Here is a 23,654-nt window from a genome sequence, read left to right as displayed (position 1 = left end):
CGAGTCCCCGGCCCGTGCACCTCCCTGGGCCCAGAAGCCCCTTTTCCTGGAGTCACAGAACCCAGCATCCGGTTGCCGGATGCAGTCTTTCATTGCCTAGTCTGCGGTTTTCCCAGGTAGTTGCCCCGCGGCGAATCCGAGATGTGGCAATCACCCTTACGCCAGGGTGCCAGGCGGAGGTCAAGTCCAGCACACGGGGGCGGAGCGTGGAGCGGCGTGGGCGGGATTCCCGGCTCAAGAAGGGCGGTGACTGGGGCGGCAGGGATGTGGCCCTCCCCGGGCTAACCAGGCCGCCCGGCTGGGCCCAGGAGCCAGCGGGCGGGAGGGCTGCGGACTCTAGCGGGGCCTGCCGGGAAAGGGGCGGGCCGAGGCGGAGCGAGGTGGGGGTGCTTACTCCGTTGAGGGGGGCGGGGTCGCGTCTGCCGCAGCAACGGGGTGCGGCCGGGTGGGGAACGCGGGAGCGGGGCCAGCTCCCAGGAAGGCTGGTCCGCGAGCGGCCCCTGCTCGGCTCCCAGGTCCCTGCGCGCCCACGCCCTTCCCGAGACCCCAGCCGGGCTGCCGCCCGCGTCCCGGAAGGTGAGTAGGGGAGGGGAGATGGAGCCTGGGGCTGCCCATAGGCAGGGAGAGAGGGGAAAGGTCTGCAGGCCTCTGGGTGCGGGGGACCTTTATCAAAGGGAGCGGCGAGGGGAAGGGAGGGACCGTAAGCAGGCGGGGAAGAGGCAGCTGGGATCTTAAAGATTTTGCAGGGAAAAGCCTTAGCGGACCCATGGGTGCAGAAGGGACGGGCCGTGGCGGATGCAGACTGGGAGGGCCTGACGGGAAAGGGAAACGATGGGCCCCTGTGGACGCCACAGCGCCCCTTCCCCATCCGCAAAGGCTTTCCCTCCCTCTCCTCCAGTTCCAGCCTGAACCATGTTTTTCACTTGTGGCCCAAATGAGGCCATGGTGGTCTCCGGTAAGTACTGCTGTTCCCTTCCCAGCCAGTGACCCCAGAACCCCTGTGAGTCTGGCCTCTGCCCCTTCTCCCTCTCCCTACCAACTTCCCAGTGCCAGACTTCTGCCCCTTGATGGCCACGAACTGCCCAGTTTGATTCCCACCATTCCAAGGCCCAGACTGCTTCCCCTCCAGCTCCCAGATTCTCTCCTGTGGGTTGCTGTCCCCTCGCCCCCGCCAGTTCCTCAGTCTTCCACATTTACGCTCTGCCACAGTTCCTCACTGCCCCTCACCTTGCAGGGTTCTGCCGAAGCCCCCCAGTCATGGTGGCTGGAGGACGTGTCTTTGTCCTGCCCTGCATCCAACAGATCCAGAGGTAGGCAAGAAGGGAACCAGGGAAGGGGGACCTCCGTTTTCTCTTTTTCCTCCTCTTCTTACTGTCTGCCCCTTCTTTTTCCCCTAGGATCTCTCTCAACACACTGACCCTCAATGTCAAGAGTGAAAAGGTTTACACTCGCCATGGGGTCCCCATCTCAGTCACTGGCATTGCCCAGGTGAAGCTTTCAGAGCCTTTTCCCCAAAGTCCACTTCCCCATCACCCTCTCTCCCAGACATTAAGACATCTTCTGGCCACATCCTTCTCAACCCTTGCCTGCAGAGAAGTTCCTCTGCTAGTCTCATCTTTTCCAGGCACCCCCAAGGCACTTGCCTCCTCCTCCTTTCTTTCCCTGAAATGGAAGAAGCATTTCTTAGAGGGCTCTCCCTTCTCTCTCTGCTTCTTCTCTGACTTCATGAGACCCCCACCACACCTTTCCTACCCCTACTCTGGCTACAGGTAAAAATCCAGGGGCAGAACAAGGAGATGTTGGCGGCCGCCTGTCAGATGTTCCTGGGGAAGACGGAGGCTGAGATTGCCCACATTGCCCTGGAGACGTTAGAGGGCCACCAGAGGGCCATCATGGCCCACATGACTGTGGAGGTTGGCATAGGGGCAGGGAACCGTCTAGAAAGATGTCAAAATGAGGGGGGCCCAAGGACCACACTAGTTTGTGAGAGACAGTGGATCCAAGAGCTTACATCCCGGCCGGGCAGGGTGGTTCATGCCTGTAATCCCAGCACTTTGGGATGCCAAGGGGGGCGAATCACTTGAGGTCAGGAGTTCGAGACCAGCCTAGCCAACCTGATGAAACCTCTTCTGTACTAAAAATACAAAAATTAGCTGGGCATGGTGGTGGGTGTCTGTAATCCCAGCTACTTGGGAGGCTGAGGCAGGAGAATCACTTGAACCTAGGAGGTAGAGGTTGCAGTGAGCCAAAAAAAAAAAAAAAACTTACATCCCCTCTCCCCACCATCCTGTTATCACAGGAGATCTATAAGGACAGGCAGAAATTCTCAGAACAGGTTTTCAAAGTGGCCTCCTCAGACCTGGTCAACATGGGCATCAGTGTGGTTAGCTACACTCTGAAGGACATTCACGATGACCAGGTAAAACTAGGCAATTGATCCTTCCCCGCTTCCTTGCTCCCATCTCTTAAGCCCTCCAAAGGACTAATTTCTACATCTCTCCCACAGGACTATTTGCACTCTTTGGGGAAGGCTCGAACAGCTCAAGTCCAAAAAGATGCACGGATTGGAGAAGCAGAGGCCAAGAGAGATGCTGGGATCCGGGTGAGAGAGATGGGGGTTGCTTAGTGGGAAAGGGGATAGAAGTGGCACAACTGAAAAGAAGCAGGGGTGCTGGGTGAGCAGGGAAAATACATGAGGCAGACAGAGAACCTTGGTGGAAAGCAGGCTCTCACTGTGGCCTTTCTTTCTCCCCCTGCCCTAACATTTCCTACCTGATCTCTGCTTGGACAGGAAGCTAAAGCCAAGCAAGAAAAGGTGTCTGCTCAGTACCTGAGTGAGATCGAGATGGCCAAGGCACAGAGAGATTACGAGCTGAAGAAGGCCGCCTATGACATCGAGGTCAACACCCGCCGAGCACAGGCTGACCTGGCCTATCAGCTTCAGGTCAGAGCCACCGCCAGGCCACTCTCTGCCCCTTCCCCATTCCTCTCAGGCTGTCCATCTCAGGACACCACTATTTCTCATACTTTAACTTTGACCTTATTCTGGCTCTCCATCTCTGGACCAACTCCCCCATATGAGGAGAGATTTAAAAGACTCAGACGTTACAGCTGAAAAGCTTTAAAGAAAAGGCCAGCCGGGTGTGGTGACTCATGCCTGTACTCCCAGCACTTTGGGAGGCCGAGGCGGGCTGATTGCTTGACCTCAGGAGTTCAAGGCCAGCCTGGGCAACATGGTAAAACCCTGTCTATGCGAAAAATACAAACATTAGCCAGGCATGGCAGCTCGGGCCTGTAGTCACAGCTACTTGGGGTATGTTGGGGTATGAGGCAGGAGGATCGCTTGAGCCAGGATGTGCAGGTTGCAGTGAGTCAAGATCACACCACTGCACTCCAGCCTGGGTGACAATGAGATCCTGTCTCAAAAAAAAAAAAAGAAAAGAAAAAAAAGGCCAGGCGCGGTAGCTCATGCCTGTAATCCCAGCACTTTGGGAGGCCAAGGCAGGTGGATCACAAGGTCAAGAGTTCAAGACTAGCCTGGCCAACATAGTGAAACCCCATTTCTACTGAAAACACAAAAATTAGCCAGGTGTGGTGGCATGCACCTGTAGTCCCAGCTACTCAGGAGGCTGAGGCCGGAGAATTGCTTGAACCCAGGAGACAGGTTGCAGTGAGCTGAGACCACGCCATTGCACTCCAGCCTGGGTGACAGAGTGAGACTCCATCTCAAAAAAAGAAAAAAAAGAGAAAGCCAAGAAGGGATATGATCAATAATGCTGGTCATATGTTTGGAGCAGGCTGTGCCTGTGCAAAGGTATCTGACTGAGAAAGTGGATCTGAGCTCAGATCCGGCCCATGCCCCTCTAATCAAGCAGTGCATTCTGACATGGGTCTGCATCTACACAGAGGAATTTCTAATTTGCACAGAGGCATGCTATGGGCTAGCAGCAGCCCTGGTTAATCAAAAAAGGGTATGAAGAAGGAAAACATGGACTTGGACATTGAATCCTGCAAAGTGAGATATGGGCAGCCCTTGATATTGCCAGGAAGTATAGTTGATCTTCATTCTTCGTTATTCGTATCTGAGAATTTGCCTGTTCACTAAAATGTATTGGTAACCTTTTGAGGTTACCAATAAAGTCGCAGCACTTTCAGGATATTTTGCAGACATGCACAGTACCCAGGTGAGGTTGAGCAAGGAGATGCTCTGCCGACTTGTTTCAGCTCTCATACTGTAAGCCGTGTTATTTTCACAGTATATTTACTGCCATGTTTTTTGCATTTTTGTGCTTTGTCTTGGTGAATTCGCTTTTAAAATGGCCCCTAAGCATCAGTGCTGGAGTGCTCTCTAGTGTCCTTTAGTGCAAGCAGGCTATGATGTGCCTTATGGGAGAAATACATGTATTAGGTAAGCTTTGTTCATGCATAAGTTATAGTGCTGTTAGCTGTGAGTTCAGTGTTAATGAATCAACAATATATTTTACATAAGGTGTCTTTAAACAGAAACACATATAAAGCAAGGCTCTATGTTGATCAGTTGATGAAAATGTGACCAGAGGCTCACGGGAACCTAGCCCTGTATTTCTTCTAGGAACAAATTAGATATTAACTAATTCAGCATTCATGGCTACTTTATAGAACAGAACTACCAAGAACAATGAAAATCAACTGTACTTTGAGACCTTTACCCAAAGGATAGCAATACTATGTATTTTGTTTTTGCCAAGAGTTCGTACAGGCTGAAAGCATAACGAAGGTACAAAACATCTTTTGTTATTATGTTAAATTCCTGGGTGACTTGACAGGTTGAGCATGGCATACAGCTTTGCAACTCAAACTGTTCTACCTAGCAGCAGCTGCAGCATCACTGGGAAGCTTGTTAGAAGTACAAAATTGCAGGCCCTGGCCCTGACCAACTGAATCAGGACCTGCATTTTAACAAAATCTCAAGGTGAATTCCTAGGTGATTTGTATACACATTGGAGTTTGAGTTTGAAAAGGATTACCATAATGGAAACTGCTAGCTTGCAGTGAAGCTATGGATAAGGTTCTTAACCTTCTAAACATGACCTTACTTGTCTGCAGATTAAGGGATTGGACTGGTTGGACGCTTTTCAACTTTTATCAGTTTCTCGTTATGCACCAGGCAGTGTGCTAGGTGTTCAGGAAGGAAGGATTTATTCAACAAATATCTGTTAAGTGTCTTCTGTGTGCTAGACATCATTTTGGAGGTGAGGCTATAAATATGGAGGTGAGGCAGAAAAGATACCTGCCCTTATGCAGCTTACCATATGACACAGGAAACAGCTAGTAAGCAAGTAAAAGACCTTCCCAGGCTATAATTCTTGTTTAGGTGCTGTGAAGGAAATAAACAGGGTGATATGAAAAACTGTGGGAGGGGAGTTAGTATATTAGGTTAGCAGGTGGTGAGAGAAAGTTTCTATGAGGAAGTGGTGTTTGAGATCAGACTTGGAGATAAGAAGGAACAATGTAGAGTTCTGGACCAAGAATATTCTAGCCTGTGCTTTTTAAGTAGTTATACTTAAAAAGTGGCTGGGCGTGGTGGTTCATGCCTGTAATCCCCACTTCGAGAGGCTGAGACAGGAAGATCACTTGAGGCCAGGAGTTTGAGACCAGTCTGGCCAACATAGTGAAACACTGTCTCTACCAAAAATACAAAAAATATTAGGCGGGTTTGGTGGTGTGGGCCTGTAATTCCAGCTACTTGGGAGGCAGAGGTGTGAGAATCGCTTGAACCCAGAAGGCACAGTGAGCCGAGATTGCACCACTGCACTCCAGCCTGGGCGACAGAGTGAGACTCCTTCTAAGATAGATAGATTAGATAGATAGATAGATAGATGATAGGTAGATAGATGATAGATGATAGATAGATAGATAGATAGATAGATAGATAGATAGATAGATAAGTCAGTCAGTCATATGTGGCTTGTGGCTAGGCAGGGGACCAGTAAGTGCAAAGGCCGTGAGGTGGAGTCAGAAAGGAAGTTTCTGATCTGGGGGTGCTGGCGTGCTGTGAGTGAGGAGGAAAGGCCAGCCGGGCCAGATCACAAAGGGTTTGTGTGGTCACGATGGAGACACAGAAGAGAACTGAAAGCACAATGGAAAGCTATTGGAGAACTTCAAGCAGAAAGGTGCCATGGTCTTATTTATATTTGTATAGGGATCAGTCTGGTTGCCTTGTGGAGAACGGGCAAAGAGAGGAAGCAAGGCCGGGTGCGGTGGTTCACACCTGTAATCCCAACACTTTGGGAGGCCAAGGCGGGCAGATCACGAGGTCAGGAGATTGAGACCATCCTGGCTAACATGGTGAAACCCCGTTTCTACTAAAAATAAAAAAATTAGCTGGGCGTGGTGGCGGGCACCTGTAGTCCCAGCTACTCGGGAGGCTGAGGCAGAAGAATGGCATAAACCTGGGAGGTGGAGCTTGCAGTGAGCCGAGATCGCGCCACTGCACTCCAGCCTGGATGACAGAGTGAGACTCTGTCTCAAAAAAAAAAAAAGCAAAAGATGAGTTGGGCTCTTTTTCAGAGACGATGGATTAAACAAATGTAGCTAATTTTACACTCTCCTAAAACCTCACTAAAGCCAAAATGATTTTTTAAGATAAAGATAGAGACTTGTCCAAAGGTAGTGAGTTATCTCAACTGATTGTTCAGTCAGTTACAGATTGAACTCCTTGTTCTACTCTTTACCTATTTCTCACTATTGCACTTGACTAGTCTTTCTTTCTTTCTTCCTTTCTTTCCTTCTCTTCTCTTCTTTCTTCTCTCCTCTCCTCCTCTTTGAGACCAGGTCTTACTCGGTCCCCCAGGCTAGAGTGCAGCGGTACAATCTCAGCTCACTACACCTTCAACTGCCTGGGCTCAAGCAATACTCCCACCTCAGCTTCCTGAGTAGCTGGGTCTACAAGCATATGCCACCACGCCTGGCTAATTTTTGTATGTTTTGTAGAGACGGAATTTTGCCATGTTGCCCAAGCTGGTCTCAAACTCCTGGGCTCAAAGGATCCTTCCCACCTCAGCCTCCCAAAATGCTAGGATTACAGGCGTGAACCACCATGCCCAGCTGACTAGGCTTTAAAAAAAAAAGATGGAGAAACTAGGAACAGAAACCAGAGCATCATTTTGGAAACTGGAAGTCAGTGGTAATTGACTAAGCAGGTATGAGACAGCTGAGCTTGAAACCTGCAAAAGGGAAGACAATGAAATGATCTGAGGCTCAGGAGCTGGCAGCACCCAGTGCTTCTCCAGCTGTGGTAGACTGGTTAAATAAGAGGAACAGGTGAAAAGCACCTTCTCAGAGCCCCTCACTGCCTCTGGGTAATGGTTCCTGCCCTGCTCCAACAGACATCTGGAGGTTTATTATCTTATTTATTTATTTATTTTTTGAGACAGGGTCTCTCACTCTGTTGTCCAGGCTGGAGTGCAGTGGCGCAGTCTCGGCTCACTGCAACCTCTGCCTCCTGGGTTCAAGTGATTCTTGTGCCTCAGCCTCCCAAGTAATCCTCAGCTGGGATTACAAGTGCCCACCACCACACCCAGGTAATTTTTGTATTTTATTTTTAGTAGAGAGGGGTTTCACCATGTCAGCCAGGCTGGTCTCAAACTCCTGGCCTCAAGTGATCCACCCACCTCAGCCTCACAATGTGCTGGGATTACAGGTGTGAGTTACCACACCTGCCATTGGAAGTTTATTATCTGAAGAGAGTAGACTAGAGGATGTGATGGGGGCTGGCCCAGCACAGGTGAGGACCCAGATAGTTTACCAGTAACGGGCATGAAATGACTATAACTTTCACGAATGCTAAATACTGAGAGCCAACCCCAACCCCAACCCCCACCCCCTCAACCCCACTTAGCTCCCAGAACTTCCGTCTTCAAAAAAAGAGATCAGAAGACTGCTCTGGGGAACATGCTCAATCCAAAACGAAAAAACTTAAAATCCTGAATCAGATGTTTCTCCGTACATGGCCTATCCAGATCACCATAGAGTGAAGCTCAAAGTCAGCAAGCCTCACCCACATACTCAGAGCTTCCTTTCAGTGTTGAGACCTTCTTCCCTCTGAGCAGATGACAAAGGAGTTCGAAACCAGCCTGGCCAACATGGTGAAACCCTATCTCTACTAAAAACACAAATGAAATGGTGACTGTAATCCCAGCTACTCAGGAGACTGAGGCAGGAGAATCACTTGAATCCGGGAAGCAGAGGTTGCAGTGAGCTGAGATGCCATTTCACTCCAGCCTGGGCAACAGAGCAAGCCATCACAGATTTGGGAGCAACCAAGAAAGCCAGGGACAGGGTATGCTTGGTAACCTGGCAAGGGCTGACAAAGGGGAAAAATAAAACCCCACAGAAAGAAGCAGGGAAATAAGGGAAAGGGACCAATAAGAGTCAAGCAGGGCCAGGGGCAGTGGCCCATGCCTGTAATCCCAGCACTTTGGGAGGCCAAGGTGGGTGGCTCACGAGGTCAGGAGATCAAGACCATCCTGGTTAACACGGTGAAACCCCAACTCTATAAAAATACAAAAAACTAGCCAGGCGTGGTGGTACGCGCCTGCAATCCCAGCTACTCGGGAGCCTGAGGCAGGAGAATCACTTGAACCTGGGAGGCAGAGGTTGCAGTGAGATGAGATCATGCCACTGCACTCCAGCCTGGGTGACAGAGCGAGACTCTGTCTCAAAAAAAAAAAAAAAAAAAAAAAAAAGAGTCAAGCACATGCAAATGTGGCATGACTTATTGGGAGCAGAAACATTCTGAGAAAAATTATGTTAAAATGAGGTTTTAGATTGAAATGGTCTACTAAGTGCCCAATGCAGTGAGTGAAAAATATCTACATTGAAACATATCACTGTGAAACTTAAGAATGCTGAGGACAAAAAATATGAAAGCTTCTAGAGAGAGAGAGATCTCAAAGAGGCAGGCTTCAAAATGACTTCAGATTCCTTTTTTTTTTCAGAGACAAGGTCTTGCTCTGTTGTCTAATACAGTGGCATAAGCAAGGCTCACTGTAGCCTCAACCTCCCAGGCTCAAGTGATTCTCCCACCTCGGCCTCCCCAGTAGTTGGGACCACAGGGGCACACCACCACACCCAGCTAATCTTTAAATTTTTTTCTAGAGGTGGGATCTTGCCATATTGCACAGGCTGGTCTTGAACTCCTGGGTTCAAGTTATCCTCCCACCTTAGCCTCCCAAAGTGCTGGGATTACAGGCGTGAGCCACTGTACCAAGCCCAGATTTCTTTTTTTTTTTTTTCGAGATGGATTTTCGCTCTTCTCACCCAGGCTGGAGTGCAATGGCACGATCTCAGCTACTGCAACCTCTGCCTCCTGGGTTCAAGCGATTCTCCTACCTCAGCTACCCAAGTAGCTGGGACTACAGGTGTGTGCCACCATGGCCGGCTAATTTTTGTATTTTTAGTAGAGACAGGGTTTCACCACGTTGACCAGGCTGGTCATGAACTCCTGACCTCAGGTGATCTGCCCACCTCAGCCTCCCAAAGTGCTGGGATGACAGGCACGAGCCACCGTGACTGGCCCAAGCCCAGATTTCTTAAAAAGCTAGAAAACCATGGAGGAATGCCTTCAGAATTCTGATGGAAAGTTAATCCCAACATAGCAACCTGCTTTCAGCCTAACTGGTATTAAAATAGAAGGGTAGAGGCCGGGTGCAGTGGCTCACACCTGTAATCCCAGCACTTTAGGAAGCCAAAGCAGGTGGACCACCTGAGATAAGGAGTTCGAGACCAGCCTGGCCAATGTGGTGGAACCCCTATCTCTATTAAAAATATAAAAATTAGCTGAGCGTGGTGGCAGGCACCTATAATCCCAGCTACATGGGAGGCTGAGGCAGGAGAATTGCTTGAACCCGGGAGATGGAGATTGCAGTGAGCCAAGATTGCGTCACTGCACTCCAGCCTGGGTGACAGAGCGAAATTCTGTCTCAAAAAAAGGTAGAATAAAAATCTCAGAGAAAGCAAGACCTCAGAAAAAATATTGTCTTTATATTCTTTCTGAGGAAGCTTCTGGAGGTTGAGTTTCACCAAAAGGTAGGCATAGACAGGAAGGAAAAAGAAACAAACAAATGGTTGCCTAAGGGACACAGGAGAGAGGTGATCCTGCACACCGGTGTAGAGGGCAACAAGGCCAGTTTGGAACGGGTTTGAAAATTTAGGGTGAAAGACAGTACAGAGTGCCGTCTCCAGAGCCATGCTTCTCTCTGGAGTGAACAGATGGGCCCAGGGGAAGGTAGAAGGCAGGGGAAGCATCACATGTATTGATGAGACCTACGATGATGATGGTGCATGGCTGAGCCTGAGCAATGGGACAACGAAGGAGTGTGTTCTGGCTGGATGTGATGGCACATGCCTGTAACCCCAACACTTTGGGAAGCCGAGGCAGGTGGATCACGTGAGCCCAGGAGTTTGAGACCAGCCTGGGCAACATAGCAAAACCCCGTCTCTACAAAAAGTACAAAAAATAGCCGGGTGTGCTGGTTCACGCCTGTAGTCCCAGCTACTCTAGAGGGTGAGGCGGGAGGATCATCTGAGCCCAGGAAGGTCAAGGCTGCAGTGAGCCATGATTACGCCATTGAACTCCTGCCTGGGTGACAGGGTAAGATGATGTCTCAAAAGGAAAAAAAAATGTGTTCCTTGCCTGGCACCTCTCCTCACTAGCATCTTGATAAGAGCCTTCTGATTCCCTCACACTGCAAGGAATAAGAAGATGAAATCTAGGCTGGGTGTGGTGGCTCATGCCTGTAATCCCAGCACTTTGGGAAACTGAGGCGGATGGATCACTTGAGATCAGGAGTTTGGGACCAGCCTGGCCAACATGGTGAAACCCCGTCTCTACTAAAAAAAATACAAAAATTAGCCAGACGTGGTAGCACATGCCTGTAGTCCCAGCTACTTGAGAGGCTGAGGCAAGAGATTAGCTTGAACCTGGGAGGTGGAGGTTGCACTGAGCTGATCGTGCTACTGCACTCCAGCCTGGGCAATAGAGGGAAACTGCCTCAAAAAAAAAAAAAAAAATGAAAAGAAATCTGCCTAAATAAGAGGAATTCTATGAATACACACATTCTTGTAGATGTTCAGAGTATCCCTGGAAGGATACACAAGAAGCTGGTCTTGGTGGTTTCTCTGGTTTGGAGAATGAGGAAGAAACCTCGTGGTTCACTTTTTTTTCTGTTAAATCTGCACCATATGCAAAAGACAAAAAAGATCACCTCTCCCTACCCCCACAAAAAATAAGTCAGCTACTGCAGTAGCCTAGGCTAGCACTAAGGTAATCACAGCAACAGTGGGGGGATTTGAGCAAGACTGGAGATAGCAGAAGGCCACCATATGCTCAGTGCCCTCAAGGTATTTATACTTCAGAAGGGGGCACAGGTGGGGAAAATAGATTAAACAGGGGCTCATCAGAGGAACACTGGACTCCACTGGACTGGCCAAGCAGACAGGAGGGAACCCACCTTCATGTACCTGCTCCTTTTTTTTTTTTTTTTGGAGATGGATTCTTACTCTGTTGCCCAGGGTGGAGTGCAGTGGCGTGATCCCAGCTCACTGCAACCTTCGCCTCCCAGGTTTAAGCAGTTCTCCCACCTCAGCCTCCCAGGTGGCTGGGGCTACAGGCATTCTCCACCACATCTGGCTAATTTTTTGTATTTTTAGTAGAGACAGGGTTTCACTATGTTGGCCAGGCTGGTCTCGAGCTCCTGAACTCAGGCAATCCACCTTCCTTGGCCTCCCAAAGCGCTAGGATTACAGGCGTGAGCCACCGCGCCCGGCCACTGGCTCCTATTTTTGTATCCCACTCTGGAGCTCTGGTTCCCGGGCACTTGCTCTTCACCTCTGACTCAGAGCGCCCCTCCTACCCAGGTGGCCAAGACTAAACAGCAGATTGAGGAGCAGCGGGTGCAGGTGCAGGTGGTGGAGCGGGCCCAGCAGGTGGCAGTGCAGGAGCAGGAGATCGCCCGGCGGGAGAAGGAGCTGGAGGCCCGGGTGCGGAAGCCAGCGGAAGCCGAGCGCTACAAGCTGGAGCGCCTAGCCGAGGCAGAGAAGTAAATGTCCCCTCCCTGACCCTTCCTAGCTCACTTGCCACCTAGGCACCCCAAGATGGAGGGCTGAAGCCTTCACCACCTGGACTCCTATGGATTTCAGGTTTCAGGAGCCTCTGCCTCTGCAGCACTGGGCCTTTCTCCTGGGAGTAAGGGTCGCTGGGCTCCACCCTCCACTTCCCTCTGTCCACAGGTCCCAACTAATTATGCAGGCGGAGGCAGAAGCCGAGTCTGTGCGGGTGAGTTAAGAGGCAGCTCCTGCTGGCTTGTGGAGAGGGTGGGGGTTGCTGCTTGAGCGGGGTTTCTTGTTCTTAACGATTTCCGTCAATCTCACAAGCATCCTTAACCCTCAGATGCGTGGGGAAGCTGAGGCCTTTGCCATAGGGGCCCGAGCCCGAGCCGAGGCTGAGCAGATGGCCAAGAAGGCAGAAGCCTTCCAGCTGTACCAAGAGGCTGCTCAGCTGGACATGCTGCTAGAGAAGCTGCCCCAGGTCTGGAGGTCGTGTGGGCACCAAGAAAGGAAGAAATAGAACCAGGGACTAAGGGGTGGGGTGAAGTGAGGGGCTTAGGGAGAACCAGGCTAGGGGGACCCTAAATTAGGGGTGGGAATTATTAGTGACCAAAGTGAGGAAGGATGACCAATGGAACGAGGACCTTAAAACCCAGGGTAAGTTGTTTTATGAGGAGTGTGGTCAGATCATGGGCACTGAGTGGGTGTCTCTCTCCTGCTAGGTGGCAGAGGAGATCAGTGGTCCCTTGACTTCGGCCAATAAGATCACACTGGTGTCCAGCGGCAGTGGGACCATGGGGGCAGCCAAAGTGACTGGGGAAGTACTGGACATTCTAACTCGCCTGCCAGAGAGTGTGGAAAGACTCACAGGCGTGAGCATCTCCCAGGTGAGGTCTCAGGTTGGAGCTGAGGAGCAGAATTGCTAGGTTCCTGTGTTGTATGACGCAGCATGCCTAGCATTTAACCAGCATCCAGGTCTGGGAGTCATTGATGTTTATTAATCACTTTCTGTGTGCCAGACACAGTGCCAAGCTTCTACATAAATGAGTTGTTTTAAATCAAACTACCCTTAGGGTATATAGGATTTTACAAAGTCAAGAAACTCAACTTCCAGCATGTTCCTACTCATTCTGCTGGTGCAGCTGGAGTGAAATCCAGGTCGACTGTCTCTGCAACCTGTGCTTGTGGTCACCCCACTGGTATAGGGAACTAGTTGCAGCCTACTGACAGTTAATTAATTCCAGGGCATATCACTGCTTTTCTTGATGCCCCAGTTAATTCACCTGTAGATCATGGTAGAGGTCAGCAAACAGACTCTGGAACCACTGTTTTGTTGTGAATCCTAGCTACAATGTCTGCTAGCTGTAATCTTGGACAAGTAATCAACCTCTCTATACCTGTTTCCTCATCTTAAAATTGGGTTAATAATTAGAAGCTACCCTGCTGAATTGTTGAGGGGCTCGAGCAAATATTTGCAGTGTTTAGAATAGTGCCTGGTATATAGTAAGCATTATGTGTACGTTAAAGAAATGGGGCCAGGTGCAGTGGCTTACGCCTGTAATCCCAGCACTTTGGGAGGCCGAGGCAGGCAGATCACCTGAGGTTAGGAGTTGGAGACCAGCCTGGCCAACATGGTGAAACACCATCTTTACTAAAAATACAAAAAAGAATTAGCCAGGCTTGGTGGTGCCTGCCTGTAATCTCAGCTACTCGGGAGGCTGAGGCAGGAGAATTGCTGGAACCCAGGAGGCGGAGGTTGCAGTGAGCTGAGATAGCACCACTGCACTCCAGCCTGGGTGACAGAATAAGACTCTATCTCAAAAAAAAAAAAAAAAAAAAAGGCCAGGCGCGGTGGCTCACGCCTGTAATCCCAGCACTTTGGGAGGCTGAGGCAGGTGGATCACGAGGTCAGGAGATCGAGACCATCCTGGCTAACACAGTGAAACCCCATCTCTACTAAAAATACAAAACAGCCGGGCGTGGGCGGTGTGTGCCTGTAGTCCCAGCTGCTGGGGAGGCTGAGGCAGGAGAATGGTGTGAACCCAGGAGGCAGAGCTTGCAGTGAGCTGAGATAGCGCCACTGCACTCCAGCCTGGGCAACAGAGCAAGACTCTGTCTCAAAAAAAAAAAAAAAAAGAGAGAGAAAGAAATGCATATTTGGGCTGGGTGCTGTGGCTCACGCTTATAATCCCAGAACTTTGGGAGGCCAAGGTGGACGATCAGCTGAGGTCAGAAGTTTGAGATCAGCCTGGCCAACATGGTGAAACCCCATCTCTACCAAAAATACAAAAATTAGCCGGATATGGTGGCGCATACCTGTAATCTCAGCTACTCGGGAGGCTGAGGCAGGAGAATCGCTGGAACTCAGGAGACGGAGGTTGCAGTAAGCCAAGATCGCGCCACTGCACTCTAGCCTGGGTGACAGAGTGAGATTCCGTCTCAAAAAAAAAAAAAAGCATATGTAAATAAAAGCACTGGATCATACCAATGACTTTCAAGCTGGGTTCCTCGGAGCCTCCTGGAGGCCTGCAGTAGAATATTCAGAGCTAAGGAGAGTGTGCAAACAAGGCTCTGCCCCCTCTCCTCTCTTCAGTGATTTATTGTATGTGAATCCTGATGTCTTTGGGGAAACAGGATGAGGTAGGGCCCCAGAAAGAAGAACCCTGGCCGTGTGTGTTCTCCCTATAGCCCATTCGTCTAAATGGGGGCCCGGGAGAGCAGGGGCCTCAGCCTCCCGAATGTTCCCAAGTGTCATCTACTGTTGTCTTTTTGCCAGGTGAATCACAAGCCTTTGAGAACAGCCTGAGCCTTCAGCCCTCACAGATGCCCAGCCTCATAGCTGAAGTTGCCTGAATGAGCCTCCTGTTGCATGTAACCCACTGGCCTCCCTGAGCATGTCCATTGACAGTGAGGTCCCACTCCTCATCTCTCCTTGCCAAATAGTTTGTGCCTTGTCTTGAAGGGGGTTGCTCCCCTTGCCAACCTCACACTGCTATGATTGCCAACTCCAGCGGTCCCATGTCAGCCTTCTGATGATCCCACTCTACCCCACCTCAACTTAGTTAACTTCCTAATTAAATCAGACTGTTTGAGCCTGTTGTCTAGAATACTTTCCTGACCAAGACTGAGGGATGGGCTGGAGGTTTTCAACTTTGCTACCCAAATAAATTGCTGTAAGTAAGTACTATACTTATCAACAACTAATAAAACAGAAGCAACTGGAAATTAATGCTTGGCCCGGCGCAGTGGCTCATGCCTGTAATCCCAGCACTTTGGGAGGCCAAGGCAGGCAGATCATCTCAGGTCAGGAGTTCGAGACCAGCCTGGCCAACATGACGAAACCTTGTCTCTACCAAAAATACAAAAATTAGCCAGGCAGGGTGGCACATGCCTGTAGTCCCAGCTACTTGGGAGGCTGAGGCAGGAGAATCACTTGAACCTGGGAAGCAGAGGTTGCAGTGAGCCAAGATCACACCGCTGCACTCTAGCCTAGGTGACAGAGTGAGACTGTTTCAAAAAAAAAAAAAAAAGAAAAAAATGAATGCTAGACTCAGGTGTGGTGACTCTTGCCTGTAGTCCTAGCTACTTGGGAGGCTAAGGTGGGAGGATCACTTGAGCTCAGCCTTGAGCTGTAGTGAGCCATGATCACACCACTGCACTCCAGCCTGTGTGACAAAGCAAGATCCTGGCTCTATTAGAAAGAAAATGAATGCTAGAATGTAGCTCATTCCCTTGCATACAATAGGCTTTCTTGCATACAATAGGCTTTCCAGAATGGGAGAAAAGCAAGTTACTTATATGCTGTCAAGAGTTTTAGAGTTAATTTTTCCCCCCAACAGTGTATTATAGTCAGAAGAGCATGCTAAAATAGAAGGAATGTTGGGAATAGGATTAGTTCCTAGAATTCCGGAAAATATGGCAAAAGGAATTATTGTTTTCAGGGTAGCTTTGAGACTTGCATTGTGAACTTAAAAGCATGAGGTGGTAGATGGTACAGATTGTTTTAGAATGGGACCAGAAGGTAGCGTTCCCGCCTAGTTATCCTTTTTTTTTAAGACAAGGTCTTGGGCCGGGCATGGTGGCTCATGCTTGTAGTCCCAGAACTTTTTGGGAGGCTGAGACCAGCCCTGGCCAACGTGGTGAAACCCCATCTCTACTAAAAATACAAAAATTAGCCCGGCGTGATGGTGGGTGCCTGTAATCCCAGCTACTTGGGAAGCTGAGGCAGAATTCCTTGAACCCAGGAGGCAGAGGTTGTAGTGAGCCAAGATCGCGCCAATGCGCTCCAACCTGGGCGACATAAAAAGACTCCATCTCAAGAAAAAAGAAAAAAAAAAAAAAGACAAGGTCTTGCTCGGTCACCTAGGCTGGGGTGCAGGGGTATGGTCAGGGCTCATTGCAGCCTCAACCTCCCAGGCTCAGGCAATCCTCCCACCCAATCCCTACCCCCCTACCCCCGCCAACAACCTCCACCCCCTACCCCAGCAGCTGGGACGACAGGCATAAGCCACCATGCCCAGCTTTTTTTTTTGTTAAGATGGTTCGCTGCTGCCCAGGCTGGTGTGGAACTCCTGGGCTCAAGCCATCCTCCTGCCTCGGCCCCCTAGAGTGCTGGGATTACAGGTGGGAGCCATCATACCAGGGCTTCACTAGTTATCTTGGTGTCATAGGTTGACTAAGCCCACAGGATCACAGGAAATGGCCATGGGTACACATAACCCAAAGGAATCCTGGGCTGGGTGGCCAAGGCCAGTTCAACCACTTCTGGTTCAGTACATCTGGGTGAGACAAAAAACTTGCATTTATTTCTGTAAGTTCCCAGAGGATGTGGATGCTGGCCTGGAAACCAGTTACGCGTGACTTGTCATTCTTCTCAGCTTCTATTTTCCATCCCTGGATCCTGTATTTAAGCTTATGCCTTCCCCAGTTAAGACTCATTGGTGGTAGCCGGGCACGGTGGCTCACGCTTGTAATCCGAGCACTTTGGGAGGCCGAGGCAGGTGGATCATGAGGTCAGAAGATCGAGACTATGGTGAAACCCCGTCTCTACTAAAAATACAAAAAATTAGCCGGGCATGGTGGCGGGCACCTGTAGTCCCAGCTACTTGGAGAGTCTGAGGCAGGAGAATGGCGTGAACCCGGGAGGCGGAGCTTGCAGTGAGCCAAGATTGCGCCACTGCACTCCAGCCTGGGCGAGAGCGAGACTCCGTCTCAAAAAAAAAAAAAAAACTCATTGGTGGGCCTGGTGCACTGGCTCACCTGGCTCATGCCTCAGTACCAGCTCCTTGGGAGAATGAGATGGACTGCTTGAGCCCAGGACATCAAGGCTGTAGTGAGCCGTCAGAAACTCCAGTAAAGACTGACTGGTGCTCGGAGCAGTTTGGGTACCAGAAACAATGATGTGAGGGTCTATAAAGCAGTGTCCTTACCAGTACCTCCCTGAGATACCAAATCGGCAGACGCCCAAGTCCCTCATATAAAATGTAGTACTTGCATATTATCTGTGTACTTTACATCATCTCTACATTACTTATACCTAATCTAATAACTTATACTATTGTTTAGGGAATAATGAGAAGTCTCTACATGTCCAGTACAACTGTTTTCCCAACATCCAGTTGGTTGAATCCATGGATGCAGAACCCACAGATAGGACAGGGACTCAATATTAAGAAGTGTCAATTCAAGGAGAGCAGTGCAACTGAACTCAGGCCCCATGCCTCCATCAGCAGTGTTTCCCTAAATAAGCACACATCTCGCAGCTTTTTTCAATTCCCATTTATTTTTGGCTCTTGGGGCGATGTCATCTTTTCAATATGAAAAAAAGCAGCAAGTTCAACACAAAATAGAAATCTCAAATGTAGGATAGAACAAAACCAAGTGTGTGAGGGGGGGAAGCAACAGCAAAAGGAAGAAATAAGATGTTGCAAAAAAGATGGAGGAGGGTTCCCCTCTCCTCTGGGGATTGACTCAAACACTGATGTGGCAGTATACACCATTCCAGAGTCAGGGGTGTTCATTCTGTTTTGGGAGTAAGAAAAGGTGGGGATTAAGAGGACGTTTCTGGAGGCTTAGGGACCAAGGCTGGTCTCTTCCCCCCTCCTCCACCTTGATCCCTTTCTCTGATCAGGGGAAAGGAGTTCAAGTGAGGGAGGTAGAGTTGGAAAGGGAAGGATTCCACTTGACAGAGTAGGACAGACCCCCCCAAAGAGTAGAGCTTCGAGGGAGATTGAAAGTGGAGACAATACTGCTGACACCTCCCTTGAAGTTGAGATGGGAAATGGACATACTTAGAAATTAGTGACTTTAATAGCCTGGATTTCCCTCTCCAAAACTTTTAGAATGGAAAATCCCATCCCCTTCCTTATATAGTGACTTCTACCCACTACCTTCTACCACTTTCTACTTTGGGCTTAGGATGGTGGCCGTTATCTACATGTGTTTTCAGCACCTGGTTGGTTCTAAATGGGATCTGGAGGAGACCCAGCTTCTTGGAGATTTTTAAGAGGGAAATATTAACTGGACAAATGGAAGGAATGTGCACCAGAAGGAAATACAGGGTCACCCAGAATGGCAGAAACCTAGGTTTCCCAGAGTGGAAAGAGAGAGGAGACATTCAACAAACAAGTATTTATTGAGCGCCTACTATGTGCCAGGCACTGTTCTAGACCCCCCCAGAAGAAAAAACAAAAAACAAGATAGAGGCAGCAAACACAAATTCTGAGGGAGAGGAAAGGGGCAGTTGAGTAAGATGGCTAAGGGAACTGAGAAGCCTAAGGTGATGGGGGCTCTGCCTTAGGCCTCCTCTTCGGCCTCCTCACCGAAATCCTCCTCCTCTTCTGCGGTGGCATCCTGGTACTGCTGATACTCAGAGACGAGGTCGTTCATGTTGCTCTCAGCTTCGGTGAACTCCATCTCGTCCATGCCCTCGCCTGTGTACCAGTGGAGGAAGGCCTTTCGGCGGAACATGGCAGTGAACTGCTCCGAGATGCGCTTGAAGAGCTCCTGGATGGCTGTGCTATTGCCAATGAAGGTGACTGCCATCTTGAGGCCACGAGGTGGGATGTCACAGACGGCTGTCTTGACATTGTTGGGGATCCATTCCACAAAGTAGCTGCTGTTCTTGTTCTGCACGTTAAGCATCTGCTCATCGACCTCCTTCATGGACATCCGACCACGGAAGACAGCAGCCACGGTGAGGTATCGGCCGTGGCGGGGGTCACAGGCAGCCATCATGTTCTTGGCGTCGAAGACCTGCTGGGTGAGTTCCGGCACTGTGAGAGCTCGATACTGCTGGCTTCCACGGCTGGTGAGAGGGGCAAAGCCAGGCATAAAGAAATGGAGACGTGGGAAGGGGACCATGTTGACTGCCAACTTGCGGAGGTCAGCGTTGAGCTGGCCAGGGAAACGGAGGCAGGTGGTGACACCGCTCATGGTGGCTGAGACGAGGTGGTTCAGATCCCCGTAGGTTGGTGTGGTCAGCTTCAGAGTGCGGAAGCAGATATCATAGAGGGCCTCGTTGTCAATGCAATAGGTCTCATCAGTGTTCTCTACCAACTGATGGACAGAGAGGGTGGCATTGTAGGGCTCGACCACGGTGTCAGACACTTTGGGTGAAGGCACCACACTGAAGGTATTCATGATGCGATCAGGGTATTCTTCTCGGATCTTGCTGATAAGGAGAGTGCCCATTCCAGAGCCTGTGCCCCCGCCCAGTGAGTGGGTCAGCTGGAAGCCCTGCAGGCAGTCACAGCTCTCTGCCTCCTTCCGTACCACATCCAGGACAGAATCAACCAGCTCGGCGCCCTCTGTGTAGTGGCCTTTGGCCCAGTTGTTACCTGCCCCAGACTGACCTGGAATGCAGTCAGGAGAAAAGCTCAATTAACAGCATACGAAAGATACATGATGTTTCCATCTTTCAACTTTTGAAATAATTCCCTTGGATGTATCTTCTTTCTCCTTCACTGTGATATATTCTCCCCCTACTGCCCCATAATTTACCAGCAATAGTAGGCACTACCTCTACCCTCCATTAGATTTCAGAACACAGTTCTGTATTAACACTCCAATACAACAATCATCTCCTAAACTTTTGCTGTGTCCTTGCACCCAAAGAAGTTGAACACGATGGTATATCATCTGCTAATATCATCTGTATAACTCACCAAATACAAAGTTGTCTGGTCTAAAGATCTGGCCAAAAGGACCTGAGCGAACAGAGTCCATGGTCCCAGGTTCTAGATCCACCAGGATGGCACGAGGAACATATTTGCCACCTACAGAGAATGAAATTAAGAGCTGTGAGATATGGCAGAAGGGAAGGTTTACAGATATACTGGAAATGGGAGACAGCAGGGACCCGAGACTTGTCATTCCAGGTCCTGCCACCAGGTGGCAGCAGACGTCTTTGGCCCCGATGGTGGTTCACGAAAGGAAACGACAGATTCACCCAAAGGGGATAAGGCGTGCCCAGAAATGGAAAGAGACCCCAGAGAAGTGGGAGACAGGGAAGGGAACGTGAGCTGCCCGGGCTCCTGCTCTTACCTGTGGCTTCATTGTAGTACACAGAGATGCGGTCCAGCTGCAGGTCGCTGTCCCCGTGGTAGGTGCCGGTGGGGTCGATGCCATGTTCATCACTGATCACCTCCCAGAACTGCCGAGCGGGAGCAACGAGACCACACCAGGTCAAGTCCCAGCCAACTATGTCCCCAACTACCATTTTATTTCATCTTTTTCTTAATCTTTTTTGAGACGGAGTCTCGCTCTGTCACCAGGCTGGAGTGCAGTGGCGCTATCTCGGCTCACTGCAACCTCTGCTTCCCGGGTTCAAGCGATTCTCCTGCCTCAGCCGCCGGAGTAGCTGGAACTACAGGCGCGCACCAACACGCCCAGCTACTTTTTGTATTTTTAGTAGAGACGGGTTTCACCATGTTGGCCAGGATGGTCTAGATCTCTTGACCTCGTGATCCGCACACCTCGGCCTCCCAAAGTGCTGGGATTACAGGCGTGAGCCACTGCGCCCAGCTTCTTCTAATTTTTAAGACAGGGTCTTCCTGTTGCCCAGCCCGCAGTGCAGTGGCGCAATCACGGATGACTACAGCCTGGAACTCCCAAGCTCAACCGATCCTCCCATCCCAGCCTCTGGAGTAGCTGGGACCACAGACGCGCGCCACCACGCCCAGCTAATTTTTTTTTTTTTTTTTGTAGAGACGTGGCATGGGGGAGGGGGGGTCTCGCTTTGTTGCCCAGGATGGTCTCGAACCCCTGAGCGGGAGCGATCCTAATTCGCCCGCCTCGGCCCCACATCTCCCATTTTAATTCCACACGCGCTCAGGCCGTTGTTCTAGGGCATGGCATCCCGTGTGCCTGCCACACCCTTCCCCTAGACACTCGCTCCCCCGAGAAAGCCACAGTTTCCCCTGCTCTGGATATGTGCAGCGGGTCCCAAGTGCTCGGTGGGGGGATGGAGGTCGACCACACTTGGATAAGCGCCGCTCTCCTTCCCCCAAGCTGGGCACCGCCCCACCGCGCGGCGCACAAAAGGCTGGGAGTCTGAGGAAAGAGTTGCCGCTGCAGTCGACCACCCCCCCACCACCCTCCACGTGACTACGGCGCACGCGCAGGTCGAGCCGCCGACAAAAGACTTCGCGCGTGGGCGGGGCCAGGGGCAAGAATTCTGCGCGCGAGGGGCGGGGCCCAAGGTAGCGCGCCCCTGCCGGCGGGCAACGCCGCATTGTCCCCGCGCGCCCACTGCGCTCCGGCCCCGCCCCGCAGGGCCCCGCCCTTCGGCTACAACGTAGCAGCCGCACTTCCTCCCGCCCCTCCCCCGCTACACTGTAACCGCGCGCAAAAAAAAAAAAAAAAAAATCCCCCTCGGCCTCGGAATTTTATTCCTTCGCTAGATTTCTCTCCCTTGATTTAAAGAATTCTTTCTCTCCCATTAAGTCCTGAGGGACTCATTAAAGAAAACCACACACCCCCATTTTCTCGATATATCTGTTCACGCCCTAAAAAAGTCTCTCTTAGGGGCCATGAAAGCAAGTAAAATTAATCCCGTTCTTATTCTCCTTCCACCCAGGAACAACTACAGGACCGGCCCTCTGGGGTCGCGGGCGCGTTGGGGTCCCTGGTCTTTTGTGAAAGGTAGAGCCTAGCGCAGCCCACCCTAGCGGATCGCCCCCCCACCCTTGCGCTGGAGCTCTCTGCAGCCGCCCGACGGCCTCACCCCTTCCCGCTCCGGTTTGGCCCTAAGAACCCCGCAGGGGGGTTGGGCGGGATGCACATGGGCAAAACCTCGCCCCGCTTTGTCTGCGACCGTTTCCGCATCTCTCTCCCTGCCCGGTTCTCGGACCGTTAGAAGCCCTTTTAAGTAACATCTTATACGTCCTCGGTCTTCCCGCCCCCGAAACCCGAAGAGCCCTTTTACTAGTTTCTCCAAAATGTGCCTGCCAGAAAAATGATTCCCAGCTTTCCAAAAGCAAATGCTAGCTACAATTGTTATATATATAAATGTAGCAAACTTGGGAGGGGCAAAGCTTGATTAAAGATAGAGGGTGCAAATGCCCCGCAACCATTTTTTCCTAACTTACCTGGATTTTTCCTTCTAAAAATAAATAAAAGAGGTGTAAAATTCTTACCTTGGCACCGATCTGGTTGCCACACTGACCAGCCTGGATGTGCACGATTTCCCTCATGGTTAAAATTTAATTTTTTTACTCGCCTCAAGGTATCTACGGGGCAAGAAAATAAGTAATTGTTTTTCTCTGCAGGTCGCAGGCTGAAAGGTTGGAATGCGCCCCAGAGGCTGGAGCAGCGAGGTGCAAACGCGGCAGCAGGAAGGTTCTGAGAGGGAGAAAGAAGAGGGGAGGGCGCGGAGGGAAGGCAGGCTGGGCGGGGCGCGCGTGCGCCGGGGCTGGGAGGCGGGAGAATCGGCCCCGCGCGCGGTCGGGAGACAAAGCCTCATCGAGCCTGGCCCTGATTAGTTGATGCCGGTCATGTACCAGGCGTCCATTGGCCTCTGAGCCAGTGGACGAGCGCAGTCCTCTTTGGGAGTTGTAGTCCCCTATTGTTGTCCATGCTGCAAAATGAAGTGACGAATGGGTGGGTACCGGTTTGGTTTTCGTGGGGTTTTTGTTTTGTAAATGAAAAACGACCATGCGCAAGATTCCTTTCCTCTATGCCTGAGGTTTTTGTACAAAAAGTGAGCAGTTCTCGGGGGTACCGGAATTGAGAAGTCTGGGGTTCCAGAAGTTGGGTGGTGGGGTAGACACGCCCTGAAAGCTCCCAGCTGCAGTACCTCTGGGGAAGAAAGGATTGCTTAGCTCAGCGAAAAATGGGGAAAAGTCTGGCACCGTGCTCTGCTACCCCTGGCCTTTGGTGACCCAAGGCATGAACTTCAGTAAGCTTCTGCTCCCTCAAATACTTAAAGAAGGGAATCGCCCTCTTGCTATTTCCTTGGGAATCTTAGAGTCGTTGTTTTGAAAGAGAAACAAAATTGCAGCAAGGGCTTTTCAGGATAGCGAGGTTGTCAGCAGAGTATGTTCGAAGAATAAAATGGTTTAGAGAAA

General features: G+C 50.6%; 2 protein-coding genes across 2 annotated transcripts; one reads left to right on the top strand and one right to left on the bottom strand.

Annotated features, from left to right (window-relative positions):
- Positions 1 to 378: 378 nt before the first annotated feature.
- Positions 379 to 15,179, top strand: FLOT1 (flotillin 1). The gene is made up of 13 exons (XM_032140958.2): positions 379 to 576; positions 899 to 955; positions 1,235 to 1,310; positions 1,398 to 1,488; positions 1,770 to 1,913; positions 2,300 to 2,419; positions 2,507 to 2,602; positions 2,792 to 2,944; positions 11,899 to 12,080; positions 12,271 to 12,316; positions 12,431 to 12,568; positions 12,810 to 12,974; positions 14,864 to 15,179. Exons 2-13 carry the CDS (start codon positions 913 to 915, stop codon positions 14,891 to 14,893), a joined length of 1,284 nt encoding a protein of 427 aa, XP_031996849.1. The 5' UTR covers positions 379 to 576; positions 899 to 912; the 3' UTR covers positions 14,894 to 15,179.
- Positions 15,180 to 18,702: 3,523 nt separating this feature from the next.
- Positions 18,703 to 22,952, bottom strand: TUBB (tubulin beta class I). Its single transcript, XM_032140957.2, has 4 exons — positions 22,725 to 22,952; positions 20,632 to 20,740; positions 20,253 to 20,363; positions 18,703 to 19,940 (listed from the first exon to the last, which is right to left on the bottom strand). The coding sequence occupies exons 1-4, from the start codon at positions 22,779 to 22,781 to the stop codon at positions 18,883 to 18,885; spliced, it is 1,335 nt and encodes a 444-aa protein (XP_031996848.1). The 5' UTR covers positions 22,782 to 22,952; the 3' UTR covers positions 18,703 to 18,882.
- Positions 22,953 to 23,654: the final 702 nt, after the last annotated feature.

Source organism: Hylobates moloch, unplaced genomic scaffold (genome assembly GCF_009828535.3).
Source record: "Hylobates moloch isolate HMO894 unplaced genomic scaffold, HMol_V3 SCAFFOLD_20, whole genome shotgun sequence".
Taxonomy (NCBI): domain Eukaryota; kingdom Metazoa; phylum Chordata; class Mammalia; order Primates; family Hylobatidae; genus Hylobates; species Hylobates moloch.
Note: the sequence above shows the minus strand (reverse complement) of the source record. Positions and strands in the feature narration are given on the sequence as shown.

Excerpts from the sequence above, each read along its gene's own strand:
- TUBB (XM_032140957.2), bottom strand. The coding sequence starts at position 22,781 with ATGAGGGAAATCGTGCACATCCAGGCTGGTCAGTGTGGCAACCAGATC. Across the intron at positions 20,741-22,724 it reads GCAACCAGATCGGTGCCAAG|TTCTGGGAGGTGATCAGTGA; the intron begins GTAAGAATTTTA and ends CCCGCTCGGCAG. Across the intron at positions 19,941-20,252 it reads ACCAGACAACTTTGTATTTG|GTCAGTCTGGGGCAGGTAAC; the intron begins GTGAGTTATACA and ends ACTGCATTCCAG.
- FLOT1 (XM_032140958.2), top strand. The coding sequence starts at position 913 with ATGTTTTTCACTTGTGGCCCAAATGAGGCCATGGTGGTCTCCG. Across the intron at positions 2,945-11,898 it reads ACCTGGCCTATCAGCTTCAG|GTGGCCAAGACTAAACAGCA; the intron begins GTCAGAGCCACC and ends CCTCCTACCCAG. Across the intron at positions 12,975-14,863 it reads CAGGCGTGAGCATCTCCCAG|GTGAATCACAAGCCTTTGAG; the intron begins GTGAGGTCTCAG and ends TCTTTTTGCCAG.